The sequence below is a fragment of the Podarcis cretensis genome, assembly GCF_951804945.1.
Source record: "Podarcis cretensis genome assembly, chromosome: 14".
NCBI classification, from domain to species: Eukaryota; Metazoa; Chordata; class Lepidosauria; order Squamata; family Lacertidae; genus Podarcis; species Podarcis cretensis.
In genome coordinates this window covers 39,736,306-39,754,755 of record NC_137183.1, presented here as the reverse complement: position 1 = coordinate 39,754,755, position 18,450 = coordinate 39,736,306, and the positions used below count along the sequence as shown (strand labels likewise).

General features: G+C 44.9%; 2 protein-coding genes across 2 annotated transcripts; one reads left to right on the top strand and one right to left on the bottom strand.

The window, feature by feature from the left end:
* Positions 1-3,848: 3,848 nt before the first annotated feature.
* Positions 3,849-9,287, bottom strand: MRPS34 (mitochondrial ribosomal protein S34). Its single transcript, XM_079952452.1, has 4 exons — positions 9,180-9,287; positions 7,448-7,771; positions 6,321-6,363; positions 3,849-4,273 (listed from the first exon to the last, which is right to left on the bottom strand). Exons 2-4 carry the CDS (start codon positions 7,763-7,765, stop codon positions 3,990-3,992), a joined length of 645 nt encoding a protein of 214 aa, XP_079808578.1. The 5' UTR covers positions 7,766-7,771; positions 9,180-9,287; the 3' UTR covers positions 3,849-3,989.
* Positions 9,288-9,510: 223 nt separating this feature from the next.
* On the top strand, positions 9,511-18,089 carry EME2 (essential meiotic structure-specific endonuclease subunit 2). The gene is made up of 8 exons (XM_079952406.1): positions 9,511-10,988; positions 11,305-11,441; positions 12,137-12,229; positions 14,246-14,370; positions 14,755-14,866; positions 15,915-16,030; positions 16,614-16,803; positions 17,805-18,089. The coding sequence occupies exons 1-8, from the start codon at positions 10,511-10,513 to the stop codon at positions 17,973-17,975; spliced, it is 1,422 nt and encodes a 473-aa protein (XP_079808532.1). The 5' UTR covers positions 9,511-10,510; the 3' UTR covers positions 17,976-18,089.
* Positions 18,090-18,450: the final 361 nt, after the last annotated feature.

Below are 18,450 nucleotides of genomic sequence, written 5' to 3'. Positions count from 1 at the left end.
CGTATTTCAATAAATAGAACTACGACCCCTGCAGATGACAACTGATTTATCTGATTTCCAATTCTTTCCTATGATTAGTCTGACCACAGCAATCACAGCTGCTGCAAGTTCCAAAACTTCCCCTTTCAGACCTCCCAGTAAAGCACATTGGGTGTTAAGATTACATTGCTACCAATAATTTCATTTATAATCTCCATCATTTATAATCCTCGTCATTTCTTTGTGATATTTGTTGCAGCAGTGCTTCTTCATCGCCGCAGCATAATCAACTCTACCCAATAATACCAAGAACGCTGTCATTAACTTGTTGAAAAGCTTCTCACCTTCTTCACCCCACTAGAATAAAGGTAAAGGTAAAGGTACCCCTGCCGGTACGGGCCAGTCTTGACAGACTCTGGGGTTGTGCGCCCATCTCACTTAAGAGGCCAGGGGCCAGCGCTGTCCGGAGACACTTCCGGGTCACGTGGCCAGCGTGACAAAGCTGCATCTGGCGAGCCAGAGCCGCACACGGAAACGCCGTTTACCTTCCCGCTGGTAAGCGGTCCCTATTTATCTACTTGCACCCGGGGGTGCTTTCGAACTGCTAGGTTGGCAGGCGCTGGGACCGAGCAGCGGGAGCGCACCCCGCCGCAGGGATTCGAACCGCCGACCTTTCGATCGGCAAGCCCTAGGCGCTGAGGCTTTTACCCACAGCGCCACCCGCGTCCCTTCCCCACTAGAATACCCACATGCTAAACACTGCATTGTCCTTGGATGTGGATAGGAAAAGAAGAGGAATGCCTAGCCTGATTTTAAGTGGACGTGAAATAAGCTCTGCAAAGCTTGCTTGACTAAAGTAATGCTCTTTCCCCCTGAGGGAATCTCCCAGCTGCTGTTAACTACTCAGCAACGAAAGGTTAATTGCATGATGTTAAAAAAATCGTTATCAGTTCTTTGGGAAGACTGTGGTCATTACACAGATGAGGAAGTCATTGACTTTCACTCTTGCTTTCATGCTTAGATCCCTCCCCCACTTCAGAATGATTAATAGCTTGGAAGACTAAAAAGAAAAAGAAAAAAAAGAACTTGTCGTTTCTTGCTTTTGATATTTGTACACCTACTTTCTCAGACAAGAAGAAAAACTGTATAGAAATCTCAGCATAATCTGCACCAGGCATGGGGAACCTGTGGCTCTCCAGATGTTGATGGATTAAAACTGCCAGCATCCCAACCACTGCCTGATGGGAAAAAAAAGTCCAAACAACAGCTGGAAGGTCACCAATAGATAAGAGTATATAAATTTGATTCTGTTTGCATTTAAACCTGAATCAATCAAATCTGCGTTTTCCAAAACAATATGAGAACCAAAACACAGGGTGGCATCCTTCGTGATGAGCAAATATCCAAATTTTGCTATACAGTTTGCCAACCAGCCAATGTTAACAAAAAGGAGAGAAGGGTGCATAAAAATAATATTAGTGAAAATAGCATGCATTACTGAATATCAGGAGAAATTGCTTGCAAAATGTGTACATTAGTAAAAAAATGCATACAAAAATGTGATTATTAGGGGGAAATGTACTAAAATACTGAAGTTTCATGACGATTTAATTTTAAAAATTACAAATATACTGAAGAATTGCAGAGAACTTAAGATTGGGCCCAGAGAAAAAGGCCAAGTGACTAGGAAGTGGGGACAGAGGCGAGAAGGAAGGTATCCAGCCCATAGGCCTCTCAAAGTCTGAATCCCAAACTGCTATATATATATATATATATATATATATATACGGTATATATACCGTATTTTTTGCACCATAACGCTCACTTTTTTCGTATATATATATATATATATATTTGTTGTTGTTGTTTAGTCGTTTAGTCGTGTCCGACTCTTCGTGACCCCATGGACCAGAGCATGCCAGACACTTCTGTCCTCCACTGCCTCCCGCAGTTTGGTCAGACTCATGCTGGTAGCTTCGAGAACACTGTCCAACCATCTCGTCCTCTGCCGTCCCCTTCTCCTTGTGCCCTCCATCTTTCCAGGGAGTCTGCTCTTCTTCTCATGAGGTGACCAAAGTATTGGAGCCTCAGCTTCAGGATCTGTCCTTCCAGTGAGCACTCAGGGCTGATTTCCTTCAGAATGGAGAGGTTTGATCATCTTGCAGTCCATGGGACTCTCAAGAGTGTCCTCCAGCACCATAATTCAAAAGCATCGATTCTTCAGTGATCAGCCTTCTTTATGGTCCAGCTCTCACTTCCATACATCACTACTGGGAAAACCATAGCTTTAACTACAGTATATGGACCTTTGTTGGCAAGGTGATGTCTCTGCTTTTTAAGATGCTGTCTGTTAAGAATGTATATATAAAACAGGTTTATTCAGCTATGTTCAAAGCAAGATGAAGAACAAGTAAGTAGTAGGTCCTTTCTATTGAGGTGGAAAAATGCTGTTGGATGACAGGGAGACTGCAGAACTGCTCAACACCTACTTTGCCTCTGTCTTCACCCAAAAGGAAAGCAGTGCCGAACCTGGTGATAACAGAATAAATGATGCAGGGAGGGAGCTGGAGCCCAAGATAGGAAGAGGTGGTAAGGGAACACTGATTCAAAGCTCCAGGGTCTGATGAGCTGTACCCAAGGGTCCTAAAGGAGCTTGCAGGTGTAATCTCAGAGCCTGTCTATAATCTTTGAGAATTCTTAGAGGCGAGGTGAGGTTCTTGTGGACTGGCCGTGGGCAAATCTTGTCCTCAACTTCAAAATGGGGTGTGGGAGAAGACCCCAGGTAACTACAGACTGATGAGCTTGATATCAATATGAGGAAAGGTCCTAGAGCAGATATTTAAACATTGGGCCTATGAGCATTTAGATAAGGGTGCTGTGATTACTAAGACCCAGCATGAGTTTATCAAAAGCAATTCATGACAGATGAACTTCATTTCTTTCTTTTTGATAGAGGTACAAGCTTGGTGGATCAGGGTAATGCTGTGGATGTTTGTATCTTGATTTCAGTAAGGCTTTTGACAAAGTACCCCATGAAATTCTTGCGGAGAAGCCAGTAAAATGTCAGCTCAACAAGGGTACTGTTGTAAAGCATGTTGTCTAAAGTCTATCATTTCTCGATCAAGGTTCTCAAGCAGATCCAGTGAAGCAGCCAGAAGTAATTTTATTATTTGAAGGATGCAACCAAGTAATAATAATACTCACCCTTCCACCCCCAAAAAGCCACACATTAAAAGCAGAATTTTTCGTTTTAAAATTGGTTAACATCTGCAAAACTACCAATCATTTAGATGCAGGAAACAAAATTATGTGCCTTGGAATTTAGCTAAAGGGACGCGGGTGGCGCTGTGGGTTAAACCACAGAGCCTAGGACTTGCTGATCAGAAGGTCGGCGGTTCAAATCCCCACGACGGGGTGAGCTCCCGTTGCTCGGTCCCTGCTCCTGCCAACCTAGCAGTTCAAAAGCACGAAGTGCAAGTAGATAAATAGGTACCGCTCCGGCAGGAAGGTAAACGGCATTTCCGTGCGCTGCTCTGGTTTGCCAGAAGCAGCTTAGTCATGCTGACCACATGACCCAGAAGCTGTATGCCGGCTCCCTTAGCCAATAAAGCGAGATGAGCACCGCAACCCCAGAGTCGGCCACGACTGGTCCTAATCATCAGGGGTCCCTTTATCTTTACCTCAATTTAGTTAAAATTAGAACAATGCATGCCTAGAGGTAGGCTCCATTGAAATCCACAGGCTTTATTTCAATCTAGGCATCGGGGCGTAAGAGCAGGGATGGTGGCTCATATTTCATCAAGCTGCCAACGCTGACGGCGCAAAAAGAGAGTCAAAATGAGATCGTTCAAGGATTAATCACACCCATGAAAGATTCTGAGCTCCGGCATTTATTGCAATACATTCTGTTATTAAAAGATACATGAATGTCCTCCAAACGTAATTTTTTAATGAAAAATCAAAAATAAATATGAAGAACTAGTAAAAACAAACAATGCTCTGTAAGGTCTTCACACTGGCGTTCCTTCGGCTTGCTTCTTAGGATTTGCAAAGTACTCTCTTGGGAAGAAAAGGGGCCTCTCCAGGTCCAGCATGGGCTCTTCAGTGCTCAGGTTATCCTGCCGCTGCTGAGCGAGGATCATGGCCCGCAGTAGTGGTGGGTAGGGGACGTAGCGAACCGTTTCCTCCTCCACAGGCGTGAAAATCTTAAAGGCCTCCTCCTCATGCCTTGGTACCATGCGCCAGTCGTGATACATGGCCTTGTCGATTTCTTTCACTTCGCTTTCTGTTTTGCCTAAGGAGAAGTTGACACGGTGAAGAGAACTATGGGCAAATCACACACAGGAAATGTTCACATTCCTACATTTCACACACACACAAACACACACTCCCACACACACAGGTGGCAGTGACCCGCAGGGCATCCTTCATCCACAAGTGACCCAGGTAAGTAGGGTCAAAATTGAGCTGCCACCTAGTCACAACTTCTGTAGCCATCAAGTAGCAAAAGAACGCCCAAGAGTTTCAGTGCAGGCCTAGGGATGCCAACTCAAAAGTAAGTTTCACTGAGTTCAATAGGCTTTACTCCCAGGTAACCCTACATTAGACCCCTTGCACATACAACAATTCTGCAGGAGCACAGGCTAAATACAGAATGTGGAACTTGTCCCAGAATCTCAACTTCTATTTCTTTTCTGTTTCAAACAAAGGGAGGCTTCTAGCCCCCATGAACACAAATATATGAACACAAATATATATTTGACCCTGCACAGTCGAAGGCAGGGGTGTGGGAAAGGATCTGGATGGAGACGTGGACTCCAAGTTCCCCAGCCTGTTTACTTTGATGGTGGGCAGAGCCACCCACTTGTCAGTCATCTGACGTCATCACGACTCCCAAGTCCTGCTGTTGGCAGCGATAAACTTCACCTGGAAGCTCTGATTAGGAGCCTTAGAATGCAACTGTCAATTGTTCTCTTGCAGCCATGTCTTCACCAGGGCCCACACCTGAGATCAAAATTGACACCATGTATGGCAGGCTTCCTCAGACTTGGCCCTCCAGATGTTTTGAGACTACAGTTCCCATCATCCCTGACCACCGGTCCTGATAAGCTAGGGATCATGGGAATTGTAGGCCAAAAACATCTGGAGGGCCGAGGTTGAGGAAGCCTGATATACGGGGTAGGGCATAGTGCTTGAGGAAGCAAGTGTTGGAGACCAAATCAGAAACTAGTTAGGTCCATGGCCAAAGATTCTTCACCACTGGCCTAAGGCAATGCTTGTTAATCTCAGAACCCATTGGGTTTCTTAAATAAGGCCCCAATTGCACTATGTATTTAAATCATGGGTAGGCAAACTAAGGCCCAGGGGCTGGATCCGGCCCAATCGCCTTCTAAATCCGGCCTGCGGACAGTCCAGGAATCAGCGTGTTTTTACATGAGTAGAATGTGTCCTTTTATTTAAAATGCATCTCTGGGTTATTTGTGGGGCCTGTCTGGTGTTTTTACATGAGTAGAATGTATGTTTTTATTTAAAATGCATCTGGATTATTTGTGGGACACAGGAATTTGTTCATTCCCCCCCCCCCCAATATAGTCCGGCCCCCCACAAGGTCTGACTGACAGGGGGCCGGCCCCCTGCTAAAAAAGTTTGCTGACCCCTGATTTAAAGCAATATCATACAACTTTAAACAGTCACGGCTTTCGCCAAAGAAACCTGAGCATAGTTTGCTAAAGGTGCTGAGAGTTGTTAGGAGACCCCTGCTCCCCTCACAGAGTCACATTTCTCAGAGTTCCCTGGAAAAAGCAGTGTTCGAAACTCCCATTATTCCAGGTGCATTTTGCAACTGGGAATTTCATTAGCACGAGCAATTTCTGAGCTCTGGGTGCAGTACTGCGCCTAAGATTTCAGATTAAAACTACCACTGCTGGTGCTGAGGTGTGGGAGGAGAAATTCCTGCCTCCTCGACTTTCAAGAAATCACTGCAGTGTCAGGTAAGCTGATTGATTCTGCCTCTCAGCTTACCTTACAGAAAGGCAGCGTTTTATTCAGCATAATATTCTTAAGAATGTTAAGGGGGTGGGCAGGGGAAGCACGGCTTTGTTTTTTGCAGTCTTCAGATGAGGACTAGACCATGTGAAAAATGAACATAAGATTTTAGCTGCAGTTCATTCATGTTCAGCTTTGTATACTTATATTTCAAAAAGTGCGCCTAGACATTCTGTTATGACACCCGTGACCTAGGTTTAAGGTGCCATTTAGCTCCTAGCTTTCAAATTTCAGTTTCTTAACACTGGGAAAAAGGGATTAATTGTTAAAGCCTCTCAAAGCAGCTCTTCTCTTACCTCGGAACGTCAAGTAGCCCCAGGCTTTTCCATGATCCATATTCTGTAACAGAGAATTTGTATTTTGTATTTTACACATGTAGAAATACATATGCTTACATGTACATGGCACCCTGGACTCCTCGGGGAAGAAGAGCATGATGTCCTTTTTTAATGAAGCATTCGTTCTGAATTGTTTGTGAGATGGTTTATACGAAAATGAGCATTCACCCCAATTTGCTTCCAGGGTGTTTATACATCTTCCTACAAATAATTTCTTCAACCCCCACTCTTCAGTGCAGTTCCCCATCCCCTTTCTATTGCCAGAATTGGATACATTGGGCTAAGACAACAGAGCACTTCAAATGGCTTTCAATTCATGAAGAATAAAGCTATCAATGGCTACTAGCCACACTGACTATGCTCTACCTCCACTGTCAGAGACATTGTACCTCTGAGTAGCAGTTTCTGGGAATCGCAGGTGGGCAGAGTGCTGCTGAGCTCATGCCCAGCTTGAAGTCTTCCCATAGCCATCTGCTCGGCCACTGTGCAAACAGGATACTGGCCCAACCCAGCAAGCCCATTTTATTGTTAGAATTCCTGATCTATTATTGCAGTCATGGGATTTTTGTCTTTCACATGACGGTATATGTTTTGACTCCACAGAGTGGGAAGTGACGGAGACAGGAAGTTTGTGTTACTGTGTTCCATGAAGTTGGACTATTGTCCTTTGTTCATTCTCTTTGCTGTCTGATGCTAGAGAGAGAGGGAGCCATGTTGCAGTGCCCCATGTGTGTTTATATGTAAATAAAGTAGATTAGCCAAAATGCTGAGTTGCTGAGGTCTGTCACGCATGATGCTCAAAGACTCTGTGGATCCCTAAGTGTGCCGGTGTTGGTTGGAATCAGTCGCTGTGATGTTCAGGCTGAAGAAAGCTTTTGAAGCTCCCAAACGATCAACCAGGAGGGAGAGAACATGCCAGTTGGGCATGTGTGTCTGCCAGAGTCCTACTCAAGTGTAGGCTGAACTCCTGACACTTATGTTCTCATTAATCCACTTTAATTGCTAAATCTGCACTCTCTGAAAGGGACAGTTATCATGGGGGACCCAATCCTTACACACTCCCTTCCGGTAAAAAAAACACCCACCTCGGCTGTGTAATCCACCTTCACTTTGGTGATAACCCAATAACAAGGTTCGTCATACTGCCATAACCAGGATTTGCGTGTGACCATCCGCCCAACGCCAAAGAGATGCAGCCGGCTGAGTAGGGTGAAGAGCCGGTTCTCGTTCCTCACATCCTCCCAGGCCAGGACAGGCAGCAGCTTGCCTGTGTAAGCACGGGTCATTTTCTCATAGTCCACCGCATAGCGCTCAGAGTCTCGAGGCTTATTCTTCAGGGCCAAGTACTCACGGACCTTCTTGGCCATTGCTGCGATCGGGCGGTGGACTTTCTTGCGAGCCATGGCTGTCTGAGAAATGAAAACATAGGTGAGGTTAGTATGTTGGAATTGTGTCTCAGGGAGACACAGGCTGAAATCTCCACTCAGCTTACTAGATAATCATTTATTATATTTCCATCCCACCCTTCCTTCCAGAGAAGCCCAGGGTGGCAAACAGCAAAGCAATAAAATAATACCATTAAAACAAAAGAATGCATTTTAAAAATGACTTGAAAGCATCTAAAAGCATTTAGCACATCTAATAAACACATTTTTTAAAAAGTCACATACTGTCACAGCCTATAATTTCAAGGTAGCCAGAAACTGTATCTCTCAGCCATCAACTGTGTGGCTGAACAATAGTATTGTTCAGCCACACAGTTGATGACTGAGAGATGTTAATAATGTTAATAATGAGGGATTTAAATGCCCACTCAGTCATGAAGCACACTGATTGACCCTGGGCCAATTAGTGTCTCTCAGCCTAAACTACTAGAAAGGGTTGTAGTGAAGGTAAAATAGGGAGGAAGAGAACCAGGCACATCACCTTGTAGGGAAAGGTGGTATACAAATGTAATAAGTGAATAAATAATATGTTTCATACAAATAAATAAGAATAATTAAAACACATCTTGGAAAACTACCTTAACATGCCTGCAGTTCAGCAGGGTTCCACAGGATTGGAACCACAATACTGAATGCCTAGCTTCTGCATACCCTCCAACAATTCTCCGATGAAAATTGGGACGTCCCATTCCATAATTATAATTTTACTATTTAAACCCCAGCTTACTGGGTTGCCAAAGCCACTCTGGGCAGCTTTCAACATGTATAGAAACGTAATTAAACATTAAACTCTTTTTTTTTTAACTTCCCTTTACAGGATTGCCTTGAGATGGATGGATAACTCTATACCCTCCAACATTTCTCCAGTGAAAATAGGGGCGTCTTAAGGAAAAGCGGGACATTCTGGGATCAGATCAGAAACCGGGACGGCTTCTCTAAATCAGGGACATCCCTGGAAAATAGGGACACTTGGAGGGTCTGCTTTTGGTGGCTACATGCCATGCATCCAAACCATAGCTGTCAACCTTCCCTTTTTTGCAGGAAATTCCCTTATTCCAGTGCCTTTTCCTGCTGCTTCCCATTGCTATCCCGGATTGTTAGATATCCCATAGACTTTCCCCGGGACAGGTGAGGCTGCTGATCCCTTATTTTCGAGGCTGCTGATCCCTTATTTTCAAATCTGAAAGCTGACAGCTATGATCCGAACCATGCGCGGGTTGGGAGCAGAAGCAGTGTAGCATAGTGGTTAGAGTTTCAGACTAGGACCTAGGACACCATGATGCGAATGCCCTCCCAGCCATTAACTCAATAAAATAAATAAAAAGTGGAATTTCCACCCCAAAATCATTCCTCCCTTATCCAGCCACCTTACCTTTCACCACTTAACACCAACTGCTTGATCCAACCGCTCTAACATAAGCGATCCAACTCGCTAAATCATCCGGTGCGCAACATTTCCGCTCCTTTTGTGTGTGTGTGAACCCGTAATAACTTGCTAACTCTATGACTGAACGCGTAGAGGTTGGCTACAGACCGTAGACGCTCTAGGAAGCAGGGCCCGCTTTGTAAATAGTCCGGTAGGAAACATTTCCGCTTTCTTCTTCATTGAACTTTACAGGCGCTCTAAGCAAGGGCGGGCCTTCTCAATAAATCATCCGGTAGGCAACACTTCCACTCCATTCTCGGTGGACTCTTATTTTAAGTCCGTGTGGAGGCCAATTCTTTCAGAGTACTTCCTTACATCTTCCGCCGCAACCCAGTCCTCTGGAACTTGCCCCTTCCCGGCTTGGTGGCATTTATTTATTTTTTAGGGGTGGAAGAAAAGCACCGAGCGGAACTCCCCCCGCGCAACAACCTCTTTCCGCAGGGACCGTTTAAAAGGCTGCACCGCAGAGAAGCTTCTCTGTCATAGCTTCTTTTGCTAATGAAAGCGGTGCAGGGATGTACCTTTCTTGGTGCTATTGTGGTTGGTAGGCTTGTGGGAGGGATGTTGTGGAGCTCTTGGGGTTTAACTCCCCAATTCTAGTTTGGTGATCCCTTGGAGCTACTCTCTATTGTCACTCAACCGACCAGATAATAGGTTTTGTCTTTGTTGAGGTTGGGTTACTGAGGGAAGGCAGACTGAACGCGGGATTCGCAGTGAGGGGACGGTGGTTCAGTTATAGCGCATAACAAATATGTCCTTAGAAATGCGAAGCAGCAGAGTCTTAAAAAAGAGAAAAATGGTTTGACTATTATACAGTCTCAGCAGTTGGGTGGGGAAAGAGGGGAATTGGTCTGCTGCCTTGGAATTGGAGGAGGGCCAGGGTTGCTTTCATCTTCTAAGTATGGTCTTTCCGCTTCTAGAAAAGGTTGTGTGTTCTCCCAGTTAACTGTGGTACTGAACATTGTACAGCCTCCTAGGAATCTGTGCTTTTCATACGGTTGTGAGGTTTTTACGTTTATATGTGTGCATATATAAAACTACTTGAAAAGTTGTTGACTTGGTAATGGCAGTTTCTGTCTGATTATTCTTAAAACTGTGGGTTGCTTCTAATGATGATCAGGTGAGTTTTGAACTTGTGGCACCCTCATGGAAATTTCTTGTCTGAGGTTCTTTAAAATATCTTTGGATATGTTGCAAATCTGCCTGGGACTATGCAAATGGTTCTGCATTCCTGAACAAACTTTCTTAAGAGGCAGTATATGAGGATAAATTAAACCATGGAGGAATGTAAAAAGCTTGACGCTCTTGACAGAACCAGCCAGCTTGTCAGAAGAGCCATTACTTGGGAGATCTCTGATTCTGAAGGAGGCAGTGACATCGAATTGCAGGACTCTGTGGCTGTTGTGAGTCATGTGGCAGCTGGTGTTTGGGACCACCTGGACAAAGAAAAGTTGGAAACATGCATAAGTCCAGGTGAACCCAAAGAGTTGCCTTTGCTTACATTAGTGCCCCAAGTAGCATCTTGCTCTCCCAGTCCAGAGAAAAAGAAGAAAAATCAGCCTCCTAAAGGACCAAGAGCAGTGCAGACCAAAGTGAAAGACAGAAAGCTTGAAAGGAGACTGCAAAAAGAAGAGAAAATGAGGAAGAAAAAGCAGTATGCACTAGAAAAAGAGAAACGAAAGGAAGCCGCAGCTGCCTTGAAATCTTTACGGCCTGATCAGTGTATGAAGTACATGACTGTATGTGTGGACCCAGGTAGGGCTTTTATTTTGGTGCTGTTTTTAAACAATTGGGAATTGATCCCTCTGCCTGATTTATTGCAAATCTACCAGTAGATCTTGACCTGGGAATAGGAGGCCTCTTGCATGCAGCTTGTTGCTGGGTTCTGTTGTAGCTGCTTCTATCCATTGCAGCAGTGTCACTGGTGGTTCACAGAGCAAGTGGAATTTTTTACTCTCTTGGCACTAGGTATGTTGAGGTCTAGAGGAGAGTGCTTGGGACACTGACCCATAGTACTGTATAATACAGTTAAGATGTGAATCAGGCCATTTGTATGATCCTTGCCCACCAGGTCTTCTAGAGGATCCTGGTTCAGATGCTTTGCTGGGAGCTTTAGATTCTTTGGAGTGTAAATACCACATTGAACCTCAGGCAGTTCCACACAGCATAACCTGGAAGAGAGATCTCTCCAGTAGTATGTCTTGCATGGTGAGTATTCGAAACTCAGCTGTTAGCTAGGCAAGGCACAGATGAAATATGGAATGTCTTCTACTTAACTCATTTCCTGATTCTGCTCATCTGCTGTTAATAGTGCTTGTAGGCAGGCAGAAAAACAAGCAACTTAAAAATAGAACTTGAGCTGATAATGTATTTATATGTATGCCACACATAGAAGCAACTTTAAAATGGATCCTTCTGCAAAATAGGGCTAGTAGTCGAGCATGGCCAGTATCAAACCAGGTTTGTTAAGACTTTCAGGGAGCTATATGGAGTAGTAGTAGTTTTAAATGATTTTTTAAAATACCATTTATTTCCTCCTGGAACGGTTCTGTAAGTCAGCAAGTGATGTGTGAAGCTAATAATCTCCTAGCAAATGGTTTTCAGTAACATGCCTTCAGTCTGGAGGTTCCATTTAGTAGTGATTATTAGTACATGACTGTACGTAGTAGTCATTAATAGGCCTCCATGAATTTGGCTAATCTCTTTTTAAAGCAGGAATGGGGAACTCGTAGTACTCCCAGTGTTGCAACATCTGGAGGACCTCAGGCTCCCCATCCTTGTTTCAAGCCAGAGAAGTTGCTTACATACATATTGTGGCAGTCAATGCCACATAACCAAATTATGCTCTGTGGGGAAAGAGCCTTTTGTCTGTACTGACAAAATGGTTGACTTTGTTTCTGTAGGATGGCCCCCAGGAAAAGGCTGAAGATGAAAGGGAGATCGTGCTCTTACTGGAGCCTTGGGATTTTCTCAGACGCCTCTACTCTTTAATGCAGGTATGGTAATAGCGTCTCCTGCATCTGCTGTTTAAATATGCCACCTAGATAGCACTGTCCTATGGCCACTCTCAGCAAACCCCATGGATTGCATTGAGGAGTACTTCTGAGGGTGGCAGAAGTAGGTTGTAGAGGTGTCCTAAGCTTATTTAAGGACAATTTCTGGGCCTGGAATTTGGGGGGGGGGGTTGAATTCAGATGTTTCATTTGAACAATTGACTGCTACAGTCAAGTGTAACAGTTACAGCCCTACTGTTATCAGTGGGACTTACTCCTTAGTAAATCTGTTTAGATTGAAGGCTTAGGCATAGCTTCTTACTGGAATGTGTTTGTCTCTACACATCACTGTTCTGAGGATGTGATAAAAATCCATAATCCATTAAAGCGCAAGTGGGGAACCTCCTACTAAAAATGTGAGTATGCATTAGAAGTTTTGTCTTATTACACAGGTGTTGAAGAGCTAAGTAAGTGAGAGGCAGCACTAAGAGAGTTAGGTTGCAGCAAGCAGTATTCAAGAGGAGATGAGTGCCGGAAGCATTAAGGCCAAAGGTGAGCAGGGAAGAACAGGGATTCTTGCATAGAGCAAAGTTGTTAGACGAGTAGAGATCACAACTGGCTGCCAGTCAGCTACTGGGCCATGTTCAAAGTCTTGTTAACATATAAAGAATTCGGGAGCAGGTTACCTGAAAAACTACCTGCCCATGTACAGAACTATGGCTGGCATAGGAATGTGGCATAACACAAGAGAGAGAGCACTCATTGTTGTCATCCCCCAAGCCTATGCCTCCCATGGGAAGAGAGATAAATCTGATTGTGGACTGATTTTGGCCCCCACACAATGATGCTGCCACTGTCCTAACAGCATTCCCGATTACCGGGCAAATATACAAAGTGGCTATGGTCTATCTGGGATAAACTCATCACATGCATACAGACCAGACACATGTGCATCTCACACACCACACATGCCTCCTCTCACTCACATCCCTCTCTCTGCCCAAGCACATCTCTCCCTCTCTCTTTCACACACACAGAGACCACACATACACCCTCCCTTCACCCTGTCTCTCCTGCTCCTGCCCCCCTCTCTTTCACACACACATCTTTCTCCTCTCTCTCTCTCCAAAAGAGAAAACCCTCCCTTCAGAAAAGCACCTGAAAGGGATGGAGGAAGTAGCTGGCTGCCAACAACGTTGAACAAAATGACTTGCAGTGCATTCCTATATCTCTTTGAATATGGTAGCAGAGCATCTTCTTTTGCATGTTCAATCCGCAGCATCCCCTGAAAGGGCTGGCAAAGACCCCTGCCTGAAACCATGGAGAATTGTTGCCAGGCTAGATGGAGCAATGGCTTGACAACTTACAGGAAGGGCCATAGTTCATCTGCTCATCTGTACAGCACCTGCTTTGCATGCATGCAAAAGATTCCAGGTTCAATCATTGCTGTCTCAGTTGAGCTGGGAGAAGCCCCTGCCTGAAACTCTGGATAGCTGCTGCCAGTTGATGTAGATGGTATTGAAACGGGCAAAGGGCCTGACTCTGTATAAGGCAGTTTCCTTTGTTTCTCTAAGTGTGGGATTGTGGCAGGGTATGAGAACATAAATGTATTATAGTGGTAATACATGAGTTCATCACTCAAACCCTTTTTGCACTAGCTGGAGCTTCCACACCATTTTCAAAAGCAACTCCATGTAGAGCCAATTGCAGTCACCCAGCCTGGGTTTCGCCATAGCTTTACTGACATGCATGCTATGTCACAACATGCTCACACCGTTGGCATCCCCCAGTGAGATGCCCAGGAAATGACAGGGACTGTAATGCTGTGCAACTCAAACTCTGCATATACTGTCTCCACACACCCACATCTAAATTAAGAAAATTAACACAAATTACTCTACACATGCTGGGGGGCTGGACTAGCTGAGCTCCTCCCTAGCTGGACCAAAAACTGTTTTTAAGTTCTTATGGAAAGGCTTCTTGTGTATGCATGTCTGTGACACTGTCTTTTTATTTCAGAGCATGAGCCCTGGCAAGCAGCAGAATGTGCCTGATCTCACCCGAATGTTGCCCTTTTGCAACCCAAAAGATTACTGTGCAATCTCCTGCAGCGTGGCAGTCATTGGACTAGATGCCTACCAATGGTACATGTATTGGGGGGGCAGCTAAGTTAGGGGTGAGAAGTGACCTGTCTTCCACATGGCAAGTAGCTCAGTGGTAGAGCACACACTTGGATGCAGAAGGCCTCGTGTTTAATCCCCACCACCTCTATGTTGCTTCATGAGAATACTGAATTCTCTCCTGGTGGTAAAGGCAACGTACAGAAAGAAAGATAAAGAGAGCTTAGACATTATAAAGTAATTTTGATCTGCTTTATTGAGTGCACTTTACATGGAAAATAGAGATGACTCATAAGAACATCAGAAGAGCCCTTCTGGACCACAGAATCCAGCATTGTGATACGTAAATCGCGTCACTCACAAGAGCTTGAAAACTAGCAATTTGTTGTTCTGATCTGAACTGCTTAGGTATAACCAGCATCGTGGACACCAGCAGGAAGCACTGAATCCTGGGCAGGAGGAGGCGCCAGGATTCCAGCCTGGCCCAGAACTGTTGATGACAGAGCATCAAATACAGGAGGTGAATACAATTACCAGGAGTGAGTCAGTTGTAAGGGGAGGAGCTTTTGGAGAAGAGGGACAAGGCTATCAATGGCCAGTTTTGCTTCCACTGTCAGAGGGAATGCACCTCTGAATTGCAGTTGCTCACAGTCACTAGTGGGGAGTGCTCTTTACTCAGGTCCGGCTTACAGGCTTCCCATATAGGCATCTAGCTGGCCATTGTGAGAACAGGATCCTGAACCATGTGGGTGAGCAAGGTTTTCTTACGCAAGTTATTCTAGAAATAAAAAAAGATTGATTTATTCTTGAAGGAGAGTTCTGTCAATAGTTCAGCAGCCTTGATTGCTAAATGATGCATAGAGACAGTACTCTTGTGGCTACCATATGCGGAGAGCAAATGGAGGAATGCCATTGCCTTTATGTCCTGGTTTGCCAGCAACCAAAGGCCCCCTCTTAAGGTTCACAGATGGAAACTTAACCATGTAGTGTAGCAGAGGGGTGAGACAGACCTTCCTTCCTTCCTTATTTATTCCTTCCTTCCTTCCTTCCTTTTTTCTAAGGAGTGGCAGAGCTCCTCTGGAAAGCAGCCTCATTGGCCCACTATTTTGTTTCCCCACAATCCTCCAGATGTTGCATTAGTCCAGAGCACTGTGTGAAAAACAAAATGGCAGCCACTATCGAAACATAGTGCCTCCCACTATTGGCTGCTATCCCCCATACCCCAATGCCCTGGACTGATGCAATGAGGGCAAAACAAAACGGTCCTTGCTAGCTGAAATTCGGCCACTAGAGCTGAATACTATTGGAAGGCAGGGAGAACCAAAGACAGGTGGGTATCAGCATTCTGTAAGTCTTCTTAAGAGTGCTGGGGCCTTGCTTGCTGCCTGAAAGTGCTGAGTACTGACATCAGGCTTTCCTGATAACCTTGCTATGCCCCAAGTGCGACACAAAGGTTAGGGCATGCTTTAAGTCCATGGACTTCAGTGGCCTTAAGTGTAACTGTGTTGGATGTAGGTCTGTGTTCATAGATGATCCCTATTTATTCTGTCTGCCTGTTGCTCCTGCAGGCTCTGGTGGTGCTACAACTATGGAGTAACACCGTTGTCTCATTCCTGGAGACATGGCAGGGGTTTGCCCAGCACATTTCTGCAATGACCAAAGCTATTGCACAGCGCCCATATAAGTGAGTTCCTTTTGCCACAGATCATCTTTGCAGCCTCGTTTCTCTTCAAAGCTCTCCCCACCCCCTTAGCTGCAAGTGTCTGTTTTATAAAGCCGGAATGCCTCTAATGTGTGCACAAGTAGCGTGAATGAAAAGGAAGCCTCCCAATTCTTTATTGAAGAAAAACTGATAGAGACACACGCATATGTACCTGGTGCATGTTAGTAATATGATACCATTTGCAAGAAGAAAATCCATACCTTGCCATCTCGACTCTTCTTCTGAGGCAACCAGGTGAAAAAAGGAACACTTTCTTTGCTACTGCTTCCTGATAAATTGGGGGAGTTTATTTTTAACTCAAAAACAATAGGACTGTGTTTTAGAAGAGGCATCTGTTGTTTCTCTCACATGCACATGGAGGGATGCCCCTCCTGAGATACTTGATTTTCTCCAGAAATATTGTTTATGCATATGAAGATGCTTGCATGTTTATCTATTAGTCAGAGGTTTGTAAGTGAGCAACACTTAGAACATTCTGAGGGCTTTGTTCGGTTTTTAAAGACATGTCATCTCAAGCAGCCTATCCCTTTGCCTCTTCCCACAGGAAACAGCAGGGAAACCAGCCTTTCTCCTTCTGTGCTGATGGTGGGTGGGCCAGTGGAGTGCGTGTGCAGAAAGATGGGACGGGACTCCGACAGGCCTGGCTGAGGCAAATCCATCAGCTTAACCGAACCAGCCCTGCCATGGCAGCAGCCATCACCAAAACATACCCTTCACCACAGCTGCTGCTAGAGGTCAGTTCACATCTTGGATTGCTTTGTCGTTGGCTAATCAGCAGGCCTCCAGAGAGGAGGAAGGCAAACCTGCCACGAAGCAGGTAGGCAGATCAAGCCCTCCTCAAAATATCTCGAGGGCTGTTGCAGAGAAGAGGGCCAAGGCTTTCTCCCCTGCTGCTCCAGAGGAGAGAAGTAAATTGAATGGGCCTCAACAGACCCACAGCAAAATGTGGCTGGGCTTTATTCCCAATGGTCAGTTGGCATTTGGTGCCCTTTGGGTGTGCTCAGTTGTCACTGAGATATTATTTATTATGGGGGGACTCCCTTAGGGTCCCCTGGAGACAGAGTCATCTTCTGGTTTACTCCCATTTTCCTACATTGCAAAGCTTCCGTGGACACTCAAGCACCAAAAATTCAAGACTCAAGCCACGCGGTGCTTGAACCCACAACCCTGAGAGTAAGACTCTCGTGCTCTACCGACTGAGCCTAAACGGCCTCAGCCAAGTATACCTGAAGGAGTCTCTCCACCCCGCATTGTTCAGCCCAGATACTGAGGTCCTCCAAGGGTCTTCTGGTGGTTCCCTCACTGCGAAAAACAAAGTTACAGGAAATCAAGCAGGCCTTCTTGGTAGCGGCACTCTCCCTGTGGAATGCCCTCCCTTCACATGTCAAGGAGATATGTAACTTTTAGAAGACATCTGAAGGCAGACCAGTATCGGGAAGTTTTTAGTGTTCGATGTTTTACTATGTTTTACAAATGCTGTAAGCTGCCCAGAGTGACTGGGGAAACCCAACCAGATGGGCAGGGTATAAATAATAAAATTATTACTATCCCAGCTCTTCCTGATAAGGATCTAACAACATAACCTTCTCTTTGCATGCTGAATCAATGGATTTTCAATTACTGAACACCTATTTAATCCAATAGGGCATAATATAGGTTCAGAATGGCTCTACATTCTACACTGGAAGAAATCATCAGGGTTGTCTGTAGCCAATTTATTTTTCCTTTTTTTAAGGCCTACAGAGAGTGTGGCACAGACAAAGAAAAACAGCTCCTCCTAAGTGACATTCTGGTCAGAAGTGATGAAAATGAGAGGGAGCGGCGGATTGGCCCAGACTTGTCCCGTCGGGTCTACCTCTTCATGATATCTACCAATCCAGAGCTTGTTTTAGACCTAAGTGCCTAGGTGAGATAGTCAAAGGCCAGAATCTCATGTTTTCTAATCACTGAACCTCTGATTCTATATTGCTGGTTTTTGCAGAATGGACCTCTAGAAAGCAGTAAATGTGCACAAATACCATCAAGCCTCTTGAATTATTCCACCTGCCCTTGAAATTCTCATTCAGTGAGGATTACCTTGCAGTAGCCTTTTCATATCTTCATACAAATCTGTAGTGTTAGCCCCACTTGGACCAAGTTACCCAAAGGATCACCTGTCTCTACGTAGGCCTGCAAGAGGCCCTTATGGAGTTTCCCTTCTATCAGAGTTATACCAAGTTACCATTAAAAAGGCCACTATAGTGATTGTAAGAGCATGCCACAAATTAGGACCAAAGAGTCTCATTTTAGCACCTGGTAAAGCCCTTTTAGTTCCCCTACCTTTTTAAATCTAAAGCAGTTGATATCTCAACTGGCCCAAATGTTAAAGATACATAGGAATG